Genomic DNA, 19,796 nt, shown 5'->3' with positions numbered 1-19,796 from the left:
TCAAAATAAAAATGGTGTGGTGGGTAAAGTCTAAATAATTTAGACATTCTTGAGATTGTGAGATTTTCGCCCCTTGTTGCTATTCCAACAAAAAAAAAGAAAGTTAAAGTCCAAGTTTAATGAAAGATTCCTCCAAATAGGTGGCTAAAATTTAACACCGATGGAGCTGCCCCGGTTCTCTTGGCATTAGGGGTGTGTTGAGGAATGAGAAAGGTATTGTGAAAATGCTTTTCTCTAAAATAGGGGGTTGGGATGATGCCAATCTTGCGAAAATGTTAACTATTCGAGAGGCTTTAATTCTTTTTATGGCGGCAGATTGGTGTTATCCGTTTGGTTTAATCATTGAAACTGATTCTATAAATGCTGTTACTTGGGTCTCAAAACCACTTTCCTCTCCATGGCGCCTTAGAAATCTGATGTTAAAAATCAAAGCTCTGTTGAGTAAGATTCCTAGATGACAGATTATTCACACCCCGAGATCTGGGAATGAATTTGCGGACAGCCTTGCGGGGTGGAAAGAGCCACAGACCTGTTGCAAGTTCTCCCTTAATTGCCATGGTTTGCTTTTGTCTGCTTCGCTTGACTTCCTCACGGGGTCGATGGCTCTTTTATGCTTCAAGAACAGGATTTGCGTGTACAGAGGTTTTAATGTGGTCATAGTTTTCAGCCTTGTCAATGGTGGTCTTCGGTGCCTTGGGACGTCTTGATGAGTGGAGAACAAGGGGTTGTCGGCCTTTGTAAATATGGGAGTTTTGAATTTTGGTGTTCTTGTTCTTTGCTTGGTGCAGCAAGAGAAGGAAACAGGCACGCTGGTTATGTTTCCTTGTCTTACTGACTCTTCCTTTGGTTTTAATATTTTGGGCCGGTGGGGATGTGTCGCCTAAAGGCTTGTTGTAAATGTTTAGGTGGATGGTTTAAGGGCAAGGTTGGGTGCTGGTATTTTTGCCTACCAGTATGTAATCAGAGGGTTAAGACTACGTTCTTTCCAGTTTTGAACCTCATCTGTTTGTACATGGACACCCTTTCTGTATGAATGAACCTTAATGTTCAAAAAAAAAAATTAACAATACACCTGAAATTTATTTGGAATTGAATAGTAGTATTATCAGTTTAACAACTTGTTTCATTTCTTTGTGGCAGTGCTTCCGCGCGGTGCTCTCATGTCACGAAGCCGCTTCACCTTGGAAAGCAATTCAGCCATTCTAGATGAAGATAAGCAGAAACAAGTTCAAATCAGCGTCAGATATACTAGGTGCTATAATATAATGTAGAAAGCAGATATTTATACTAGTAAATAGCTGATGAGAGCCTCTTCATTTGTTCCAAGATCACTAGGCTCCATTTTACCAGTCTCCAAGTTCACCCTTAAAGCTGGTTTTTTCAAGAAATCTACCCCAACGTTTACAAGATTCTCCAAGTTTTGTTTCGTAGCAATATCCACAGATGCAAGCGGTCCCGTTAGTGTATCATCCTGCAATTTTATTTTTCTCAATCAGTTGGTATCATTTCTCTGAGCTAAAACAAGTAAATTCTTGACCAAATCGTGACATGACCAACTAACTCTATATACCTGGATACGGAGATAACAGTTTTCAGATTGAAGGGCTTGGAAAACAGCAGCAAGGTGATACTCAGTCATGTCGCTGCTTGCTTGGGTGAAAATATCAACTAATGGAGTAGAGTTTTCACTTGTCAACCATCCCAAAACTCCCCATTTGGCTGCTTCATCGGCATCAAACTTCTCTACTGATTTTGCTGAACCAGTTCCCAAAGATATAACCACGAACCGAGAATAGTCTGTTGGTTTTATTGGGAAGAATTCAGGGCTTCTGCGAACGATTTCTTTGGTCATTTCGCTTACAGCAACCAAAGCCTGGAAGGATTAGTAATAAACATGTCAATTTAGATTTCAGTTTTGGTTACTATTTACTGGATAGTAACACAAAATCTTATCCTGTAAGAGACAAATTAATATATTACCGGATCGTTTGCAGCAACTCCACCATCAATAAGATTGAATTCTTTCACTACGCCCTTAGAATCTTGGGTTTTAAAATGGTGGGCGGGAAGGAAAGTTGTGGCTGCAGAAGTTCCAATGCATATATCCGACAGCAAGGCATTTCTCCAAGGGTCAACCTTTCCCTACACACAGTTATACACGGGCCACAGGTCAGAAACCATTGAGAAATGATTTTCTTGCTCTCCATTAATTTCAGTAGGAAAGTTAGTATATATAAAAGCTATTGATAAATTAACGAACCTCATAGGTGGAGAAGATACTTGGCTGGAGTTGCTTGATGTCGAACGTTGGGATCGCAACGTTGGCCAGTGCCTGGTTCAGTCGTGTTTCTCCCAACTTTTCTTTCAAGAGCTTATGCAGATATTTACCGTCATATTTTGGTCCTGTTATAGTTTTGAGCAAATTTGCAGCAGGTGCAAGTGGCGATCTGCCATTAGCAACAAAAAAGAATTATGTTAACAATTACGTGAGAAAATATTGTTAATTGCATTCACCAATAAATATAGTATAGCATTAATCAGAGGTGAAAATTCAAGATTGCTACCTGTCTTGGGGGAAAATTTTAGGACAGTGTTCTAGCTAAAAATCTTTTATACCTTTGGCAGCATAAAGAGGACAATTCTTCTGGTTCGGGGCAGTAAGCATGGCAGTAACTAGGCCACCGGTGCTAGTCCCAGCAATGATATCAAAATAGTCAGCAAGTCTCGCCTCCTCACCATCCAGTTTCTATAAAAAATCCAAGCATAAAACTATACTATAAGATTTAAGGAGCCTTAAGAAAAAGGGTAAAGAATGCATGGTCTGCATGACAAGATATTTATATATATTGTATAACATGAAATGCTATAAAAAATGGCATCCAGTTTCTACATAGCTAGATGTCCCTACTGAGAAAATGCATGGCACCATGAAATGCATGCATATGCAGTACAATAAGATCATTGCTTTCTTGTTTGTCCATCTTATTGAAAAGCAAATATGGAAGATTTAAAGCATAAATTCTACCTGAAGTTGAGCCTCTAAAAAGGCAAGTACGGTTCCTGGGATTATCCCTCTAATTCCACCTCCATCAATACTAAGAATGATGATTTTTTCCCCGTAGGTTGGAAGTTGATGTTCCATAAGGGAGAGAGGTCTTTGTACTTTGTTGTTTTGAGGCACTTAACCCAAGAGAGATCAATAGAGATCGAGAGCAAAGTAATCTAAGTGCAGCTATATGTTTCAGTGTTTGAGATACTCTTGAGGAATGCATGAGCTGCTGTTTATAGACCTCAGAGTCTCGTCAAGTTTGACATATTCATCATGCAACTCATGTCAGATCTAATCAAGTATTTGACCTTCTTTTCAGTTTTCTGGATAACATTGGACTTTTTCTCGGTCAAATATTCCTTAAGCTTAACTAGCTTAATGAAGATTTCCCTTCTAAAATTGAGGTTTAGTATTTAAGTCCATTTTCTAATAACTTTGTCTACCACAAAAGATCCAATTCTGCGTTGGTATCTGTGTAATTCCAGGCTCAGATACAGCTTATTAGACTGCAATCTTAATCATATTAAACAGCACATTATATTCATGGAGTATTTTCAATAAAATCTAGGAGAACTTGTATGCATATTTCAACATATATTGAGCTCACCAGCTTATGTTTTATCGAATTCTTTAACTTCAAGAAGTGATCAGAGTTTATAATTGGAATCATTTTTCTATGCTAATCTTTCTTGATTTTCCTATATGATCCAAATCTAATCTACCCAATTATTGATATTTTACTTGTTCAAGAAAAACAGGCTCTGCGGAAACCCTTAGCATCAAGGACATGCCAAATTAAACAATCAGTTTCAAGAATTAGCAAGTAGCTTGTAGCCATTTCTAAGGAATTGATCAATAGACTTCAGAAAAGAGGAGAAAACAAAGGTAATAAAGTCAGAATGTCGTCGATGTTGACTGTAATTTTGGATGTCCTACTCTGCAAATCACCATGCAAGTATATGTTATATCACTTCAAATGTGATAATACAGCCTTGAAACGGATCAGAACGTAGCTTCATGTGTTCCTTATCCATTCCGAGGTAGAAAAAATTTGGTCATGAATTTGGGTTTGATGCCTTGGATAAACAAACAAAATTTGGGTAATCGTTTTTCCGCAGGAAAACAATATTATGGCGGATATATAGATATGCCTACCAGCCAAAAGTTTGGTAGATTCAGTCATAATTAAGGACAATGCCTCCAACTAGGAAAGGTTCATGCACTGTACGAATCACAGAATACTTTGATGACTTAAACTTGAGAACATACAGTCATAAACATCTCAATAGCAAAATATAACCAAAAGGAGGAAATATTAATAAATATTCACGTGAACACGAGGGAATAATGAGGTTAAATTTGGTTCTATTCTATTGCGGCGACATGCATGCATGCAAATGTGCAATGCGTGGTTAAATTAAGCCAAGGCTGAGCCAACCATGACTATCCCGATAGTATTACTTCTCAAGTTTATGTTACATACAGACATCAAAAAGGAAAAATGCCTCTGACTCGTACTATTTCAATGGATGTCCAAGTTGGGTCGAGCTGACCCAATTCAGGTCTGAACATTATCCGTCAAATTTTGTCTTGAAAGACCAAGAAGTATTTCAAAGCAAACCCATTAAGCCCAACCATGTATTAAGCTATAAATGATTCTAACCAGGCCCAATGGATCACAATTATTTCAAAAGGCCCATCAGTATGGGCCACTTGAAAAATTGGATCGGACTGACATGATGTGCTGTATATACAGTAGCCTTTTTGACAGAGCAGGGGGACCGAAACAAATAAACAAGAAAAGAGAAAATGAGAGAAGTCTTCATTTTGTCTTAATGCCAAAGAAAAGTTGCCAACTAACATTAAAGCAATATATGAATATGAAAAAGAATCGAGGTTTGTTATATGATTAAATATATTATCTTTCATTTGTATATTTTTTAAAAAAATTTTAACTTTGAAAATAAATATAAATTATTAATATCAAAATAGTTGTTATATTTTAAATAATATTTAAAATTAAAACAATATTCTTTTACACTATTATTGTCTAATTACTTCAACTTTTTACTGTGCAATAGACAACAAAATATACTTCCATATATATCTTAAATTATTAATTATATCTTTTACATATTAATTATCTATTTACATATATATCTTAAATTATCTTTTACTATTAAATAGAATTTATCTTTTTATTAATTATATTTAACTTTTACATATTTTTAATGATAAATAAGAAAAATAATTAAGAATTAATAGAGACGTAGAAGTGACTGAAAATAGATATTTATTAGGTATAAGAGAATAGGTAAATATTTTATTAATTATTTTAAATTTTATATATTTTTAATATAATTAATTAGATTGTAATTATTATAAAATTATGAGATTTTCCAAATTTAGGCCTAAAGCCCTTGTTTAGGTGACTTTACCTAAGACCCAACCTTGTGATAAATTAAAGCGTTCAATTTATGAGTTTTTTAGGCTATTGCAAGTAGTTCAAATAAAAGAGTTTATTATCCAACATTTAGGCCAATTTAATTGGATCTTATTTTATTTAATTAAGTTAAGTAATTAATGGACTAATAAGCTATTAACGACACGAGAAGACTTACAGCCTAGCGCAATCCAATGCATTAGGCAAATTCTAATGTGATTAAAAGTTAATCTAAGAGTTAAATTACAAGTCTTCTACCTCTCTATTTAAAGGATTAATAGCCGCTCCTTAAAAATAAGTTTTTGAAGAGATATAATTTTAAAATATTTATGAGAGATTTATAATTTCTTACACTCGAGAAAAACAAGGAATATTTAAGTAAAAAGTCGATTCCTAATAATTATTGTGTGAATCACCATTGGAGACAAAGATACTTGTGTTGATCACCGTTAGAGACAAGACACCTATGATGTTCAAGATTTCACAACCACTTGGTGGAAAACGAAGGATTGAAAGGCAAGGAAGAGGTCACGCTTTTAAGGTAAATTGCAAATTTCTTGTTACTATACTTAGATTCTTTTTAATTAGTTGCATGCTCGGATAAAATACATCCTAAAAACCCTAATAGTACGAATAACAAAATACTTTGATGGCGTAAACTTAAGAACATACCGCCATAAACATCTAAATAGGAAAATATAAAAAAAAAAAGGATGGATATTCATGTGAATAAGGAGGAATAATAAAGTTAACTTTGGTTCCATTCAATTGTGGCGACATGCATGCATGCAAATGTGCAACGCGTGGTTAAATTAAGCCAACCATTACTATTCCAAGTTTATGTTATATACAGCCATCTAAAAGGAAAAAATGCCTTGACTCGTACTATTTCAATGACTATTCATGTTGGGTCGAGCTGACCCAATTCAGGGCCGAACATTTCCCGTCAAACTTTGCTATCAAAGACCAAGAAGTAGTTCAAGTCAAGCCCATTAAGCCCAACCTATATATTAAGCTATAGATAATATTAACTAGGCCAACTGGATCAACAATATTTCAAAGAAGCCCAAATATATGGGCCACTTGAAAAATTGGACCGGACCGACATGATGAGCCCTCTATATAATAACCTTTTAACAGTGCAGGAGGACCGTGAAGTCTTTTTTTTTGTCTTGCTGCCAAAGAAAAGTTGCCAGAACTCCGATCGACAATGTCAGGCATGGAGAGGTTGCAGAGGATGTTCGCCGGTGCTGGAGGCGCGTTGGGTCACCCCCCTCCTGATTCGCCGACTCTGGATTCTTCTGAGCAGGTCTACATCTCCTCTCTCGCCCTCCTCAAAATGCTCAAGCACGGTACTTTTCTATCTCTCTTCTTCTTAACATCTGCTTAAATTGAGTTCTTTCAGTTTTTCTTATATTTGCTCACCTGATTAGAGCTTCGGCGCTTTTATATTTTTGTTTGGAAAAATAAAAAGAAACTGGATAGACTTGTACTATTTTGCTTTAGCAATTTCAGGGTTTTTTCTGGTTACTAAATCAAAATTGTAATTTTCTGATCTGCTTTCTATCTAACTTTTTATGAGAGACATGAGCTGTTTCCATATAAATTTTAGGGTTAAGGTGTTTGTACTTTAGCAGAGGGTATTTGTAATTATGTTTGTGTTTGGTTGATGTGAACTTTATATAGGAAGAGCTGGGGTTCCCATGGAAGTTATGGGTTTGATGTTGGGAGAGTTCGTTGATGAGTACACTGTGCGAGTCGTTGATGTCTTTGCAATGCCACAGAGTGGTACTGGTGTTAGTGTAGAAGCTGTGGATCATGTTTTCCAAACAAATATGCTTGATATGCTCAAACAAACGGGAAGGTATGATCTACTCTAGTTTCAATCGTATTCATTCTTATTAATTTATAATAGTTGTTGGAAATAACTCAAAAATTGAACAGATGATATTTGTATGATAAGATTAGATGAATTTGTACTCCTTGATGACCTATTGCTTTAGATGGCTTGCTGATCTTTTTGCTTGGTGTTGCAGGCCAGAGATGGTGGTGGGGTGGTACCATTCACACCCTGGATTTGGCTGTTGGCTTTCTGGTGTGGACATAAACACACAGCAGGTTGTTTTTAACATTTTTGCATGGTGCTGCATCATATGCATGCTACTTAGCTTGTTATTTTACTGTTGCTTAGAAGATTTTCCTGTTACTCACGAGCTTTAATGTCTTTGGTTGGTATTACTTTACAACTCTTTAATCAGATTATTCTTTTTACAAAGAAACAAAAACATTCTACTTACTAGCTCTTATGTTTATTGTCCTGATATTATTTGTTATATGGGATTCTTGTTCCTGTGCTTTTTGATTCTTTCTTTTTCTTTGGTTGGAGGGATGGGGTGGGGGTGGGTCAAGAGTATGGAAATTGCGTGATAATTCTGCTCTTAGTTGACACTATTAGGGCCCAATGATTCGAGTTATGTAATGGACAGGAGAGGAAAGGCGTCATGTTGGACACTGCACGAACTGAGTGACTGTATTACTTCTCATTCACGGTTTTGTAACTCCCTTCTCCATTCCCAAAAAAAATGTAGATCTGCCTTTATTGTCAATGCTTATCAGTAACAATAATCAGGTTTCGCACAGACATGGTCACTGTCTAAAACAATGCTTTGTACAATGCATCTAAGATATTTGAGTATCTGGCAGTTGATAGATATCTTAAAAGGCTGGAAACACGAATGTAGTTTATCAATATGTACTAGTACACGGTCAAGAAGTTTTGATACTTCCTTCTTTTGTCCATCCTCTGTCAATTGGTTAACGTTTTCCATTTTGATCTTTTTAAGTGAAGATCATTTCAATGATTTTTATGGTTTTGTTTTTCTTTAACTATTTGGTTAATGAAAGCTGGTATATCTGTTGCTAATATCTGGCACCGCTTGCAGAGTTTTGAAGCTTTGAATCAAAGGGCTGTAGCAGTTGTGGTGGACCCAATTCAGAGTGTTAAAGGGAAGGTGGTGATTGATGCATTCCGTTTGATCAACCCACAAACCATGATGCTTGGCCAAGAACCACGGCAGACAACATCCAATCTTGGGCATCTTAATAAGCCATCTATCCAAGTGAGTGCCCAAAGAATATTGTCTGAATGTTTTCTATTAGCTTCTTTTATATGGGGAATGAACTCATCTCGTTATTTTTCATTGTCAGGCATTGATCCATGGGCTAAATAGACATTATTACTCTATAGCCATTAACTACAGGAAGAATGAACTTGAGGAAAAGATGCTCTTGAATCTTCATAAGAAGAAGTGGACAGATGGATTGACACTTAGGCGTTTTGATACCCATTCCAAAACCAATGAACAGACTGTTCAGGTGAGTGAAAGTTTTCTGCAGACTTTATCATCATAGTGTATAATGTTGAACGGTTGGTTGTGTATTGGCAAGATATGGTATATGACTCTATGTTGTCCTTCATGGGGTGCTTTAAGACCCCTTCCTTGAAGGAAAGAAAAAACATTAGTAAGAGATAGCTTCCCTTGCAATGAGTCACTTTAGGGGCTATGGATAATATAATGTCGAATAAATTTCTTTCTTTTTATAAAGTAAAATGTCTTCTATAAGGCGAAGTCATGATGTTGGTTCATTTTGATATGTGCAGGAAATGCTCAATTTAGCTATAAAATACAACAAGGCAGTGCAGGAGGAAGATGAATTACCTCCGGAGAAGCTCGCAATAGCCAATGTTGGGCGACAAGATGCCAAGAAGCACTTAGAGGAACATGTCTCAAACTTGATGTCCTCAAACATAGTTCAGACTTTGGGAACTATGCTTGACACTGTCGTGTTTTAGACTCATGGTATCTGTATACTCCTTTTCAAGTTGAGGAATTTCATCTATGTTGATGCGTTGTATTGTTGGTCAAGCACACTGTTTGTGTTATTTTGTGAAAATTCAAAGTGACTTCAAGTTGCCTAATTATATTTATGTGAATGCTTGCTTGACTCTCTCTTTGTGTTATATGCATTTTAGCTTGTTTAACAGATTATACTAATTTGTAGTGTTTTGAGATGCCCAAGGGGCTAAAAATTTATCTTATAAAAGAATGATAAAAAAAAAAAAATAAACAAGGGTCAACTTGAAGAGTGCTTGTTGCCCGAGTTGCATTCCCAATTGGTGGTCATGAACGCATGACGGGTTGAGCAACAGGAACTGGTGTCAATGATTGAGATTACTTCATGCCAATTAAAACATTCTGGAGTGGGCTAATGTCATCGTAGGGAAAGAAAAAAGTGGTAGCGTCTTATATGGGAAACAATACTCTTAGAAAAGTACATCGATCAAGTCTAGTGGAAAAAGAAATCCTGACAAACAGGTATCGGGGATTGCGATCTAGGTAGATTTCAATCACACTTTTGAACTTGTTTTATTACAAAGCAACCCAGTACTTTTCACATTTTCACTCGACAGGAGCCTTCCCTTGGTTCAGGAAAGAAGCCAAGCGTTTGATCAAGCTCTTGGCCTTGGCACAATCAGGGTTAAAGATATGGAAGACATGATCCTCACCTTCTGTCTCCATAATCTCTGCCTTACCCGTCCACCCAGATTTCACCAATTTATCATAATAAAGCCTCCCTCTATCCTTGAGTATATCCTTCTCGGCAACAATAACAAGGATTCCATCACATGCCAAGCCTGAAAGATCAGAGGATCCATCCACAAACGGGTTGATAAGCGGATCATCACACCCTTTATCAGATGGACAAACGTACAACCACCACTTGTCCACTAATTCTTTCCTGAACTGATCAGCAAACTCTGATCCAATCGGGTTTGTTCCCCAAAAGTAAGGATGGATCATACCAATACCAAGAATCTTCAACTTCTGACCCAGATCAGAGTCCTTGAGCCGCAAAGCCAAATGGTGTGCAATATTTGAACCAGCACTATCTCCGGCCAAAAACACCTGGTCAAGGTCAGCATGATCCTTGATCCAAGCCTCCTGGCAGCTATCTCCCTCCTTGTGGGAAGCTATCCACTCAAGTGCAGCCCATGAATCTTCATATGCAGTAGGAAGAGGAAACTCTGGGACTAACCTGTAGTCAACTGAAAGAGCTACGATGTTAGCCTCGGCGACGAGCTTGTTGAGGCTGGTATGGTAGTTCGGAAAAGCTGGCGATGCTACACAAAAAGCTCCACCATGAAAATAAACTACAAGGGGTAGCTTTTCATGTGTAGTAGCCAAGTTGGGTCGGTAAATTCTAGCTGAGACCCCGGTTTCGGGTACGATCACGATGTCTTTGGATAAAACATCAGTTTCAGGATCAAGTCCTGGAGAAACTACTTCAACTCCAGCGATTCTCTCAAGGGTTCCATCTTTGTATACTTTGAGGTAGGGAAACAGATCAAGAGCAACTTCTGAAGCATTAGAACCCATGTCTTTGTGTGTAAGAGAGAAGAGAGACCTGGCCGTTTAAAGAGAAACACTGAACAAACGTAAGGGGGATCTAACTAACTAAGACAGACAGACAAATTAAGGGAAGACAGGACAGAAATTGATTAAATATGAGGGAAAAAAACAAAGAGGAAATGCATAATCAAAACAGGGGGACGATTTGAACCAGCTAAAGACAGCTATAACTTTTTAAGAAGGCAAAGATACTGGGCTTATTACGCCTTCTTTATATAGACATTAGCGGCAACAAGCTCCTGAAGAAATTAAACCCAACACCAACTTTTTTGTATTCATCAGGCACCACGAATCACCAATCACCATCATTTGATTTTATACGATTATTTTAATTCCATTTAACCAACAACAGCTTCAGTGGGATTTGGGGTTCATTGCCAATGGCTTCCAGACAAGTTAGACATTTTAATTGATTTTTTTTCAATGTGGACATTCAACGGTCAACTTTTCTCTTAGCATTTATATTTCATTGACAAATAAGTCATGACTGTGGAAAAATGTTCTTGTAGCCTTGCATGCACCCAACCTACAGGCTAATTAATGTAGTTTCATGGCAAGCAAACACCCCAATGTGTACAACATAATTTCTTATGACAATAAATCTTGAAACCTGTAACTTCACTGTATTGCCTTTATTTGATATTGACAAAGAAAGAAGGATTCACCGACTCCCACAAACTCGAACCTGTCTGAAAATTTGGAGTCATGGGGAGCAGTTGAAGTGAGGAAATCTCAGGGCTCAGGCTCTCGGCTGCTATAATGAATGAAACACAGCGCAAAACACACACACACATACATAAATATATAATCATGAAATTATGTAGAATTTTACTAGGAACAGGAACCTCCAGGACTTAAGGCTTTTTCCCCGTTCAGGTTTCCTACATCAATAGGAAACAAGGAACAAATATAGTTGACTTCAAACTATAGTTTCATTTTTATTGTTGTATTTCGCTTTCATCATTCAATGGTTGAGTACTTGGGAGGAAACTAAAGAAAATATATAAATATGGGTAATAAGTAAGGCATGCCTTATTTATAAGAATAAATAAGATTGAAAGTCAGCCCTGAAAGGAATGAAATTGGTGAGAACTGAACCCTTTGTTTAAGTTTCTATGATCTATGCACGCAATTGCCCGTGTTTGCAAACTTTTTAAACCACTAAGCATAATTAAGTTAATTAATCTCTAACTAATAACGTCTAGTTTCTATGATTTATTACATTTTTTTTTGTCATTAACAAACTGTTTTATAATTTTGCATTATTATTTTATGGTGAATTTCACTTAATCCTGTTATAATTGAGTTGCTTATTTATTAAGAACATTATCAAGAGAGTAGAAGAACGTGCTTGCCGCCCCAACCATTGCAGAAAAGTCCACTCTTCTTTATTACTACAATTTGGTAGGATTTAAAATTTTACCAGTTGTCTTAGATCTTAATTAATTAATAAACCCAGATTCTTGTGTAGTGAAAATGACTAGAAAAACTTGAGATAATTTTGATTATACCATCACAAATCTAATTTTATATATGGCCACACAAGTTTCAATCTTAATGATGTATTGTATTTTGTTTTTTTTTTTAATTCAATTTTATAAATTGAGATTAATCCACCCTTTTGATTAGACTTTTGTGTTTAATAAAATGGTGTTTACCTTTGACTAAGTGCCAGAAATTTGTAATCCTTTACTATTGGTTTTGTTTACTTGGTCAGAGAGGAGGTGGCGGCGGGGATCATCAACCTGGCCTGTTGCACTAGGAAAATCTTAACCCAGCTCACCATGGGCCAACATGTCCTCACAATTTATGGCGTTACATATCTCACTCTGTCTGCTCTTAGTACGACCAAGATTCCTAAGAACAGATTTTTTTTTTCCTTTCATTATCATAAATATTTAGTAAAATTTTATCTGTTTTAGTATCAAATCACTATCTACACTGTATGAATAATGACATGAGTTATATGTTTTATAATTGTCGATCTTATGTACTAAAAATTCATGTATTTGATTATCGATCATCGCATATTACTGCAGATCTTTGTTTTTATTTGATTGATGACTTAGAGAACATTTAATCCTTTTTTTTTTTCTTATGGGATGACTAGAGACAACTAACTTGTCAATAACGTGAACTTGACTTTCTCTTTCGCTTCCCATATGGGAAGGGAAATTGAGTCACCCACGTAGCCGAAATAGCCTTTCTTCATCCATCATTCCATTCCTTGTATATAGTCTTGACTCTTGAGTTTAAATATAGAAGACAAGTGTCCAAAACTCTGTAGCATCCGGAAACCAAAAGATTTAGCAAACAATTTCAATTGGTAATACAAGGAAATCAATACAATTATAATGATGGGAAAACAGATTAATTAAGCAAGGAATCCACTGATAATGATTTAGAGTGAAGAAGGCATATCTCCATTGTAGAATGCAGCCAACCTTTTGATCAAATCCTTGGCTTTCTCACTCTCCAAATCAGACAAATGAAACCCATGATCCTCTCCTTCCGTCTCCATAATTTCCACAACTCCCATCCACCCACTTCGACCCAAAGCCTCAAAATAAAGCCGCCCTCTATCTCTAACCCCATCCTTCTCAGCCACGCAAACCAAAACCCTCGTGCACCCAAGCCCCACCAAGCTTGGCGCGTCCATAGCAACCGGGTTGAATCTAGGATCATTGTTATCCGGGTTTGATGGGCAGATAAATGGCCATACCCGATCCAAAACAGACTTTTTACCAGGGTCCATTAAAGCCTCTGACCCGATTGGATCCGAGCCCCAGAAAAATGGGTGCACCAAAGCTATCCCACGGAGCTGCACGTTTAGACCAAACTCAGGGTTTCCGGCGATAATAGCCAAGTTGTGAGCAATGTTGGCACCAGCGCTTTCTCCACCTAAGAACACTCTTTGAAAGTCCGCATGGTCGTTTAGCCAAGCTTCAGGCCCTTTACTGTTACAATGTGAAACTACCCATTGAAGAGCAGCCCAAGAATCCTCGTAAGCTGTAGGGATGGGGTGCTCGGGAGCTTTTCTGTAGTTCACAGAAACTGCAATCACGTTAGCTTCAGCTACCAAAGCGTTCAGGTAGCTGTTGTACTTTGGAGTAAACGGTGATGAGACACAAAAGGCTCCACCATGGAAGTAGACAAGGAGAGGCAACTTCTGGTGAGGGCTGGTCAGTTTTGGAAGGAAGAGACGCGCAGAAACGTTGGATTCAGGGATCATCGTTATGTCTTTGGATGAAACACCGGTTTGGGGATCAGTTGATGGCGGGACAAAGCCAGTTTCGATGAGTCTCTCGACATGGCCATCTTTGTAGACTCTGATGATACCTGGGAACTCAGTAACCAGTTCTGGTTTGCTTGATGAATCCATGAGCAGAAAAGAAGAGGTAGAGGGAAGAGGTTGGGCTTTTAGGTTTTGATTGGAGGCTATGAGAATTTCTCTCCTTTCCGTTTTGTACTTGTAGATAGCTAGACGGCACAATAATTTGACCTTCCTTCATCTGCTTTGACCTGTTGACAAGGTAGAACTAGTTTTGAAAATTGAGGTGGACAAACCAAAACTTTTACGCCACCATTTTTTTTTCGACCGAGCTACCTTCTCAGTTCTCATCAAATTTGGTTCTAACATCTTCCAGAAACTCCTTGGGCCCATAATGCTTCAGGAATTCAATATCAGATACATGTAAGCTACAACCATGCATGATTTTTGTACTTAGTTTCGACAAGAATGCATGCCTCTTTGCGAGGGAAACAAAAGAAAACCTTTGACCATGCTAGCAGGCGCTTTAGACTAACAATGATTTCATAATCTTAAATATGTAAGAATGGCTTAACTTGTAGTTTTGTAGTGGTAATGCTGTCTCAATATATGTTGAATAGAACCTAAATGGAGCAGTCATGGTCAGGTTCAGCCCAATTATGTCCCAAGTATCTTAAAAGGAGCTAACCTAGTAGTGACGACATACAAGAAAAAAGGCATTAGGCCTATTAGTTTCAGTTTTTCAGCCCACTTGAGTCTATAAATACCTTTTATGGAAATTGAGAGCCCAACAAGTAGCCCAAAGCACAGCCTCATATTGGGAAAATAACTAAGAATGATCCGTCTTCATTAAAGCTTTGTGTTTCAAAGTTAATTTATGATTTACTAAAACTTCCTTTAGTCTGGTGACTCTGCATTTTCTTTACGGTTTTGCTTTCTGCCAATTTGGTTAAAAAACTAAAAGCCTCAGAAAAATGGTGAAGATGATGATGTTGCGATCCATTTATAGAGCAGCATGTATCAGATCTTCCCGTTTTGCCGCCGTCGCTGCCACCGCCCATAACCACCACTTGGGTTCCCGGAGTTTCTTCTCTGTCTCATCACCGTCCGCCGCTAATCAGCCCAGAAACCTCCCGTCCGGTACTTATCTATTCTTTTGGATCCTTATTTGATTATAAATTTCTCGTTTTTAATCATCTTCGGAATCGCTGAATTTGTGGGATTTGATTTAGTAAATGATATTGGTCTTGTAATTGGTTAAACTGCTTTTGTATTTGACTTCTTTTACTTGGGGTTTTACTTTTATCTAATTTAGATAAATAATGTTTAGCTGAGGCCTCTGATGATTACTAAATTAAAGTGTTTTGGGGTTTCAAAATTGTAGCTTTATTTGTTGTTACCTGTGCAAGATTTTAACTTTACTCCTGATAAGGGTTGAATTCAAGTTCTTTTATAACTGCTTTATGGTTGGGATGTTGTGTTAACATAGAATTTGGAATTCTGGTCTGTTGTTCTTTTTCATTGTTTTCATCATGAAACATGTTCAATTCATACATTACATTTATTATATGGGATTCCATGTCTTGTTTAAATCAAGATAGCAGCTGAAATCTTTCAGGGCTGCTTAGAAACAGACGGAGTTAATTTTGTGCTTCCATCATTCAGTGAAATGTGTCAAAGTTTTCAGAATAATATTGTCTATGCTACACGGCATTTTATACCTCCAACTGAGTACGTGAATTAATGTGTGAAGGTTTTTGGGTCTGAGCAATAATATGTGTTACATAAAAAGTGTATTTTACCCAAGAGTATGGGTATAAAATGGGATGACACTACTTGTGGTGATAGTGGTGCATTATGACTGATATTTCCAATTGGTGCATCTGCTTATTAGTTTGATTATTTTGAACATAACTATTTCCAGCTGCTAGTGAAATGTGTAGCAAGTTGTAAAGGCACCAACTTGTATGATGTTCTACACATTTTATGCATCAGTCAATATACGCAGGTGGCAGGTCTTCCCTTGCTGTGAGATTGGGAAGCATGCGCTACTTTAGTGAAGATGTAACTCACATGCCTGCCATAAAAGACCCTGAAATTCAGAATGTCTTCAAGGATTTAATGGCTGCAAGTTGGGATGAAGTTCCGTATTCAGTTGTGCAGGATGCAAAGAAAGCCTTGTCCAAAAATACTGATGACAAGGCTGGCCAGGAGGCTTTGAAAAATGTTTTCCGAGCTGCTGAAGCAGTTGAAGAGTTTGGTGGCATTCTGATGAGCATGAAAATGGAACTTGATGACAGCATTGGATTGAGTGGAGAGGTATTATAATCTATGAGGCCCTGATGATTCTTTTGTTTACTTTCTGTCTCGTTATCGCCCATTCTCGGTGTTTGATGAATTGAATCTTTTTTGTAGAATGTAAAGCCTTTGTCAGATGAGTTTGTAAACGCACTTCGCACAGTTTATCAACGATATACAACGTACTCGGATGCATTTGGTTCTGATGAAACCTATTTGCGAAAGAAGGTAGAGACAGAGTTGGGATCAAAGATGATCTACCTAAAGATGAGATGTAGTGGTCTTGGTTCTGAGTGGGGAAAGGTACTCGAATGTTTTGCCCCTTATTTATTAATTCTGTTGACCGCATGATCTACCTTGAGCATTATAACGTGGGTTTAGAGTAATTCATGTACTCTGTTGCATGTGATTCATGGTTCAATGTGACACAAGAAAATTAGTATTGGGGTTAACTTGCCCAAATGGTGATCAAGACGTGAGAACTAGCAAAAAGGTCATCTCAGATTATGTGCACAAGTTGCTTTTGTTCTTGGCTGATGTGTACTTAACATCCTAACCATCTGGGGTTCTGGATCACCGAGCAGAATACTGGTCCAAAGTTTCACCTGTTATGAGAATCACCTGTCATATTATAGTAACAGTTTTCTATTTATCCCTCATCCACCCATATTTATGAGGAGAGTGAAGAAATGAATAGATGCATCAGCCCATAGTTTTCTCTTAGCTGCATTTATCGTATTTGACATTTGCATTCATTGTTGCATAAGCACTGTATGTAAACACTGTTGCTAATTTTCCACTTGTATACGTACACAAGTATTTTGGGTACTATAAATAAATGGCAATTATGTTGCAACTCCTTAAGCAGTTTTGGTTGCTTGATTGCAGGTTACTGTTCTTGGAACGTCTGGACTTTCTGGATCTTATGTGGAGCAAAGAGCTTAGCGTTATAGTTTGAGAGTGTTCAATATCACTCTGGACTTATTCTGTTTTAGATCATGTTTATGAATAGTTGGAGACAGGTCGGTGTTGTTCTCCCGGAAAACCTTTGAGGTTGAAGTTGCTTGGCAGCTAAATAAAAGGCATATCTTTGTGAACAACAGTAAATTAAAGTGTAACATCATGTGTCTTAAGCTTTTTTTAATCGGAAAATTTTCCTTAACCACTCTTTTTTCATCACATGACTTATGATGCTACCAGAAGCAAAAAAGGGTTTCTGCTTCTCTAATTGGTCTAAATGATATTAGCCTGCCCTTCTCAAAAGATGGGTACATTGCACTAGGTTCAACAGGGGATTGTAAACAGGACCTCTAAGGAAAATATGATACAGTGGAGAGGGGCATACTTGCTCCCTGTCTGAAGTTCATAATCGATTAATTACCGTAGAGAGAGACAGACAAATCTTATGTCCATAATTAACCTCTTTATTCTTTGACTAGATACTAGTATTTAGCATGGTTCTAGCACTTGAAAGAGCAAATAGAAAGAGGAAGGCAGCTTGCTTTGCTTCCAATCGCCAAGACCAAATAGGGTAAAAGAGACAGAAAAAGACCAAGACTAGGCTATGTTTAAATATATGGCGTCTTAGCTAATCTGGTGCCTTTACGCCAAGACCAAGATTCGGAAGGGGATTTCGGCAGAGGCGGGAGCAACACAGCCTTCCTGCACAGCCCAAATGGCCACCCCTCGCAGTGGCAGAATTCCTGAATTATTGATCGCCGTCGAAAATCCTGAAGATCAAACTTCCAAAAGTCTGGGAAATCAACCTTGTTTAAGCTTGAACAGCGGGAAAAGTTTGCCTTGGCCGAGAGAAACGCTTCCCTGCTCACGGCACTCGAACAGAAGGAGAAACAACTCCCGACAGAAAAGAATTCCTCTCTTTCCTCATCTTCGTTATCTTTGTCTCTTCGTTTGGCGTGTTTTGAGGTTATAAACAGCTCTCCTGTCGAAGGAGAAAACACCCAGGAAATGTTTTCTGCTGTTAGACTAGGCCTGCGCTTCATCTTCTCCATTGCTCGACTCCGAATCTCAGAAACAACAACCTGTAAAACAACATCACAAACACAAAAAAGGCTCGAATATTGGCAGTGAAATGAAATTAGAAAACTGGGAACAATCATGTTTGCTGCTAGTGCTAGTTCGTACTTCCGATTCATCATCGATGTCACTTGTTGGATATTCTTCCTCTGGACCTGAATGTCCACCGAAAGCATGGCAATTGGAAAACGCTTCCTTCAGAACAGAAGCTAGGAACTTGCATCTCTTAGACTGACGAGGCTGCTCTTCCTGATAAAAGACGCTCATGTTTGAGAGAAACCAGATGTCTGGAAGTGGCCAATTGATCTGTTAAGATACTGAATTTATAGTACACGGACTACTTTGGAACATTGATTGCTATAGTTCATTCCTTGTTATGGTGTTAAAAATTGACCTGCTTATATGTTGATAGTGCCATCGCAGCGTACTGGGAAATACAGGGACTCTATCCTTTGGGGTAAAGACTAAGTTAAAAAGGTGCTAGACAGACTAACAAATGACACTCAGGATCTCACTTTTCAGCTTGAGATTACCGTCTGATGTTCATCAACTGGGCTAAAAAAATTCCCCATGGAGACCCTTAAACTGAGTTATATTCTTTTCATTTTCCATAGATAGTTCCTTTAGAGTAATTTACAAGTTTCACTTAAAGCTGAAGTCATGGTGAAAACTGAGACATGGTACCTAACTTTGTCCGGCCTGAAGTTGTTTCAAGAGCAATATAGAATACAGAAACAAACCGTGGCGTTTTCTTAGACTCTGAATCAAAATGATTGTACTATAGAGTAGCTGTAGACTGTAGTCAGATCATGGAATCGAAACGAACGTACCTGAGTAAAACTTGTAAAGGAACTGGCTGAGCTTGCTGAGGGTGCATCAATGATTTTACAACCGTATTACATAATGGAAAGCTTGATCAAGATCCAGCAGTAACCAGGCTTTATATCCTCCCTATGATCTAGTGACTTTTAGTTCCTTCTCCCTTTTGTTTTCTTTTTCAGTCACTGACGACAAGTGGCAATCTAAGCCGTTGAAGTTGGCATGACACTCATGATTATGGTCAGCCGGCATTAACTGTACTAGGAAAAGAACTTATCATCACAGCGTTATCTTTCGGCCATTTTAATGGAATCTTGGTGAAATGTCACGAGACAAACCAAAATTGCAGAATGAGTGTGTTTTAAAGCAACTTCATGAGTTTCTTAATGGCACCTCCTCAAAGGAACT

General features: G+C 37.7%; 5 protein-coding genes and 1 pseudogene across 7 annotated transcripts; 2 read left to right on the top strand and 4 right to left on the bottom strand.

Moving 5' to 3' along the window:
• Positions 1–1,072: 1,072 nt before the first annotated feature.
• LOC18591240 (patatin-like protein 2) lies at positions 1,073–3,145 on the bottom strand (annotated as a pseudogene). The gene is made up of 7 exons (XR_016027972.1): positions 3,026–3,145; positions 2,565–2,746; positions 2,261–2,447; positions 1,981–2,142; positions 1,571–1,873; positions 1,305–1,471; positions 1,073–1,208 (listed from the first exon to the last, which is right to left on the bottom strand). The product of XR_016027972.1 is annotated as a patatin-like protein 2 (transcript).
• Positions 3,146–6,636: 3,491 nt separating this feature from the next.
• Positions 6,637–9,471, top strand: LOC18591239 (Mov34/MPN/PAD-1 family protein). The gene is made up of 6 exons (XM_007017239.3): positions 6,637–6,844; positions 7,179–7,356; positions 7,529–7,610; positions 8,435–8,611; positions 8,700–8,867; positions 9,154–9,471. The coding sequence occupies exons 1-6, from the start codon at positions 6,703–6,705 to the stop codon at positions 9,343–9,345; spliced, it is 939 nt and encodes a 312-aa protein (XP_007017301.2). The 5' UTR covers positions 6,637–6,702; the 3' UTR covers positions 9,346–9,471.
• Positions 9,472–9,770: 299 nt separating this feature from the next.
• Positions 9,771–11,080, bottom strand: LOC18591238 (putative carboxylesterase 2). Its single transcript, XM_007017238.3, has one exon. It carries the CDS (start codon positions 10,928–10,930, stop codon positions 9,953–9,955), a length of 978 nt encoding a protein of 325 aa, XP_007017300.2. The 5' UTR covers positions 10,931–11,080; the 3' UTR covers positions 9,771–9,952.
• Positions 11,081–13,247: 2,167 nt separating this feature from the next.
• LOC18591236 (putative carboxylesterase 2) lies at positions 13,248–14,779 on the bottom strand. The gene has a single exon (XM_007017236.3). It carries the CDS (start codon positions 14,343–14,345, stop codon positions 13,365–13,367), a length of 981 nt encoding a protein of 326 aa, XP_007017298.2. The 5' UTR covers positions 14,346–14,779; the 3' UTR covers positions 13,248–13,364.
• Positions 14,780–15,090: 311 nt separating this feature from the next.
• Positions 15,091–17,697, top strand: SDH5 (succinate dehydrogenase 5). Its single transcript, XM_007017235.3, has 4 exons — positions 15,091–15,374; positions 16,243–16,553; positions 16,650–16,835; positions 17,421–17,697. Exons 1-4 carry the CDS (start codon positions 15,209–15,211, stop codon positions 17,475–17,477), a joined length of 720 nt encoding a protein of 239 aa, XP_007017297.2. The 5' UTR covers positions 15,091–15,208; the 3' UTR covers positions 17,478–17,697.
• A 160-nt stretch (positions 17,698–17,857) lies between these two features.
• LOC18591234 (uncharacterized) lies at positions 17,858–19,747 on the bottom strand. Of its 2 annotated transcripts, XM_088809079.1 has the most exons (3): positions 19,400–19,747; positions 18,678–18,856; positions 17,858–18,574 (listed from the first exon to the last, which is right to left on the bottom strand). In XM_088809079.1, the coding sequence occupies exons 2-3, from the start codon at positions 18,834–18,836 to the stop codon at positions 18,101–18,103; spliced, it is 633 nt and encodes a 210-aa protein (XP_088665205.1). In that variant the 5' UTR covers positions 18,837–18,856; positions 19,400–19,747; the 3' UTR covers positions 17,858–18,100. The 2 variants fall into 2 exon arrangements, with proteins under 2 accessions (XP_088665205.1, XP_017981248.1); XM_018125759.2 differs by lacking the exon at positions 19,400–19,747 and having other exon boundaries at positions 18,678–18,874.
• Between the last annotated feature and the right edge of the window lie 49 nt (positions 19,748–19,796).

This window comes from Theobroma cacao, chromosome 8, assembly GCF_053813885.1.
Source record: "Theobroma cacao isolate CCN51 chromosome 8, ASM5381388v1, whole genome shotgun sequence".
Lineage (NCBI taxonomy): Eukaryota > Viridiplantae > Streptophyta > Magnoliopsida > Malvales > Malvaceae > Theobroma > Theobroma cacao.
This window is presented reverse-complemented; position numbering and strand designations above follow the sequence as displayed.

Bases quoted from the DNA above. Each gene is read 5' to 3' on its own strand.
- LOC18591239 (XM_007017239.3), top strand. From the start codon at position 6,703: ATGTCAGGCATGGAGAGGTTGCAGAGGATGTTCGCCGGTGCTGGAGGC. The intron at 6,845-7,178 runs GTACTTTTCTAT...AACTTTATATAG, and splicing joins CCTCAAAATGCTCAAGCACG to GAAGAGCTGGGGTTCCCATG. The intron at 8,868-9,153 runs GTGAGTGAAAGT...TGATATGTGCAG, and splicing joins CCAATGAACAGACTGTTCAG to GAAATGCTCAATTTAGCTAT.
- LOC18591238 (XM_007017238.3), bottom strand. From the start codon at position 10,930: ATGGGTTCTAATGCTTCAGAAGTTGCTCTTGATCTGTTTCCCTACCTC.
- LOC18591236 (XM_007017236.3), bottom strand. From the start codon at position 14,345: ATGGATTCATCAAGCAAACCAGAACTGGTTACTGAGTTCCCAGGTATC.
- SDH5 (XM_007017235.3), top strand. From the start codon at position 15,209: ATGGTGAAGATGATGATGTTGCGATCCATTTATAGAGCAGCATGTATC. The intron at 15,375-16,242 runs GTACTTATCTAT...CAATATACGCAG, and splicing joins GCCCAGAAACCTCCCGTCCG to GTGGCAGGTCTTCCCTTGCT. The intron at 16,554-16,649 runs GTATTATAATCT...TCTTTTTTGTAG, and splicing joins GCATTGGATTGAGTGGAGAG to AATGTAAAGCCTTTGTCAGA.
- LOC18591234 (XM_088809079.1), bottom strand. From the start codon at position 18,836: ATGAGCGTCTTTTATCAGGAAGAGCAGCCTCGTCAGTCTAAGAGATGC. The intron at 18,575-18,677 runs GTACGAACTAGC...GTTGTTTTACAG, and splicing joins ACATCGATGATGAATCGGAA to GTTGTTGTTTCTGAGATTCG.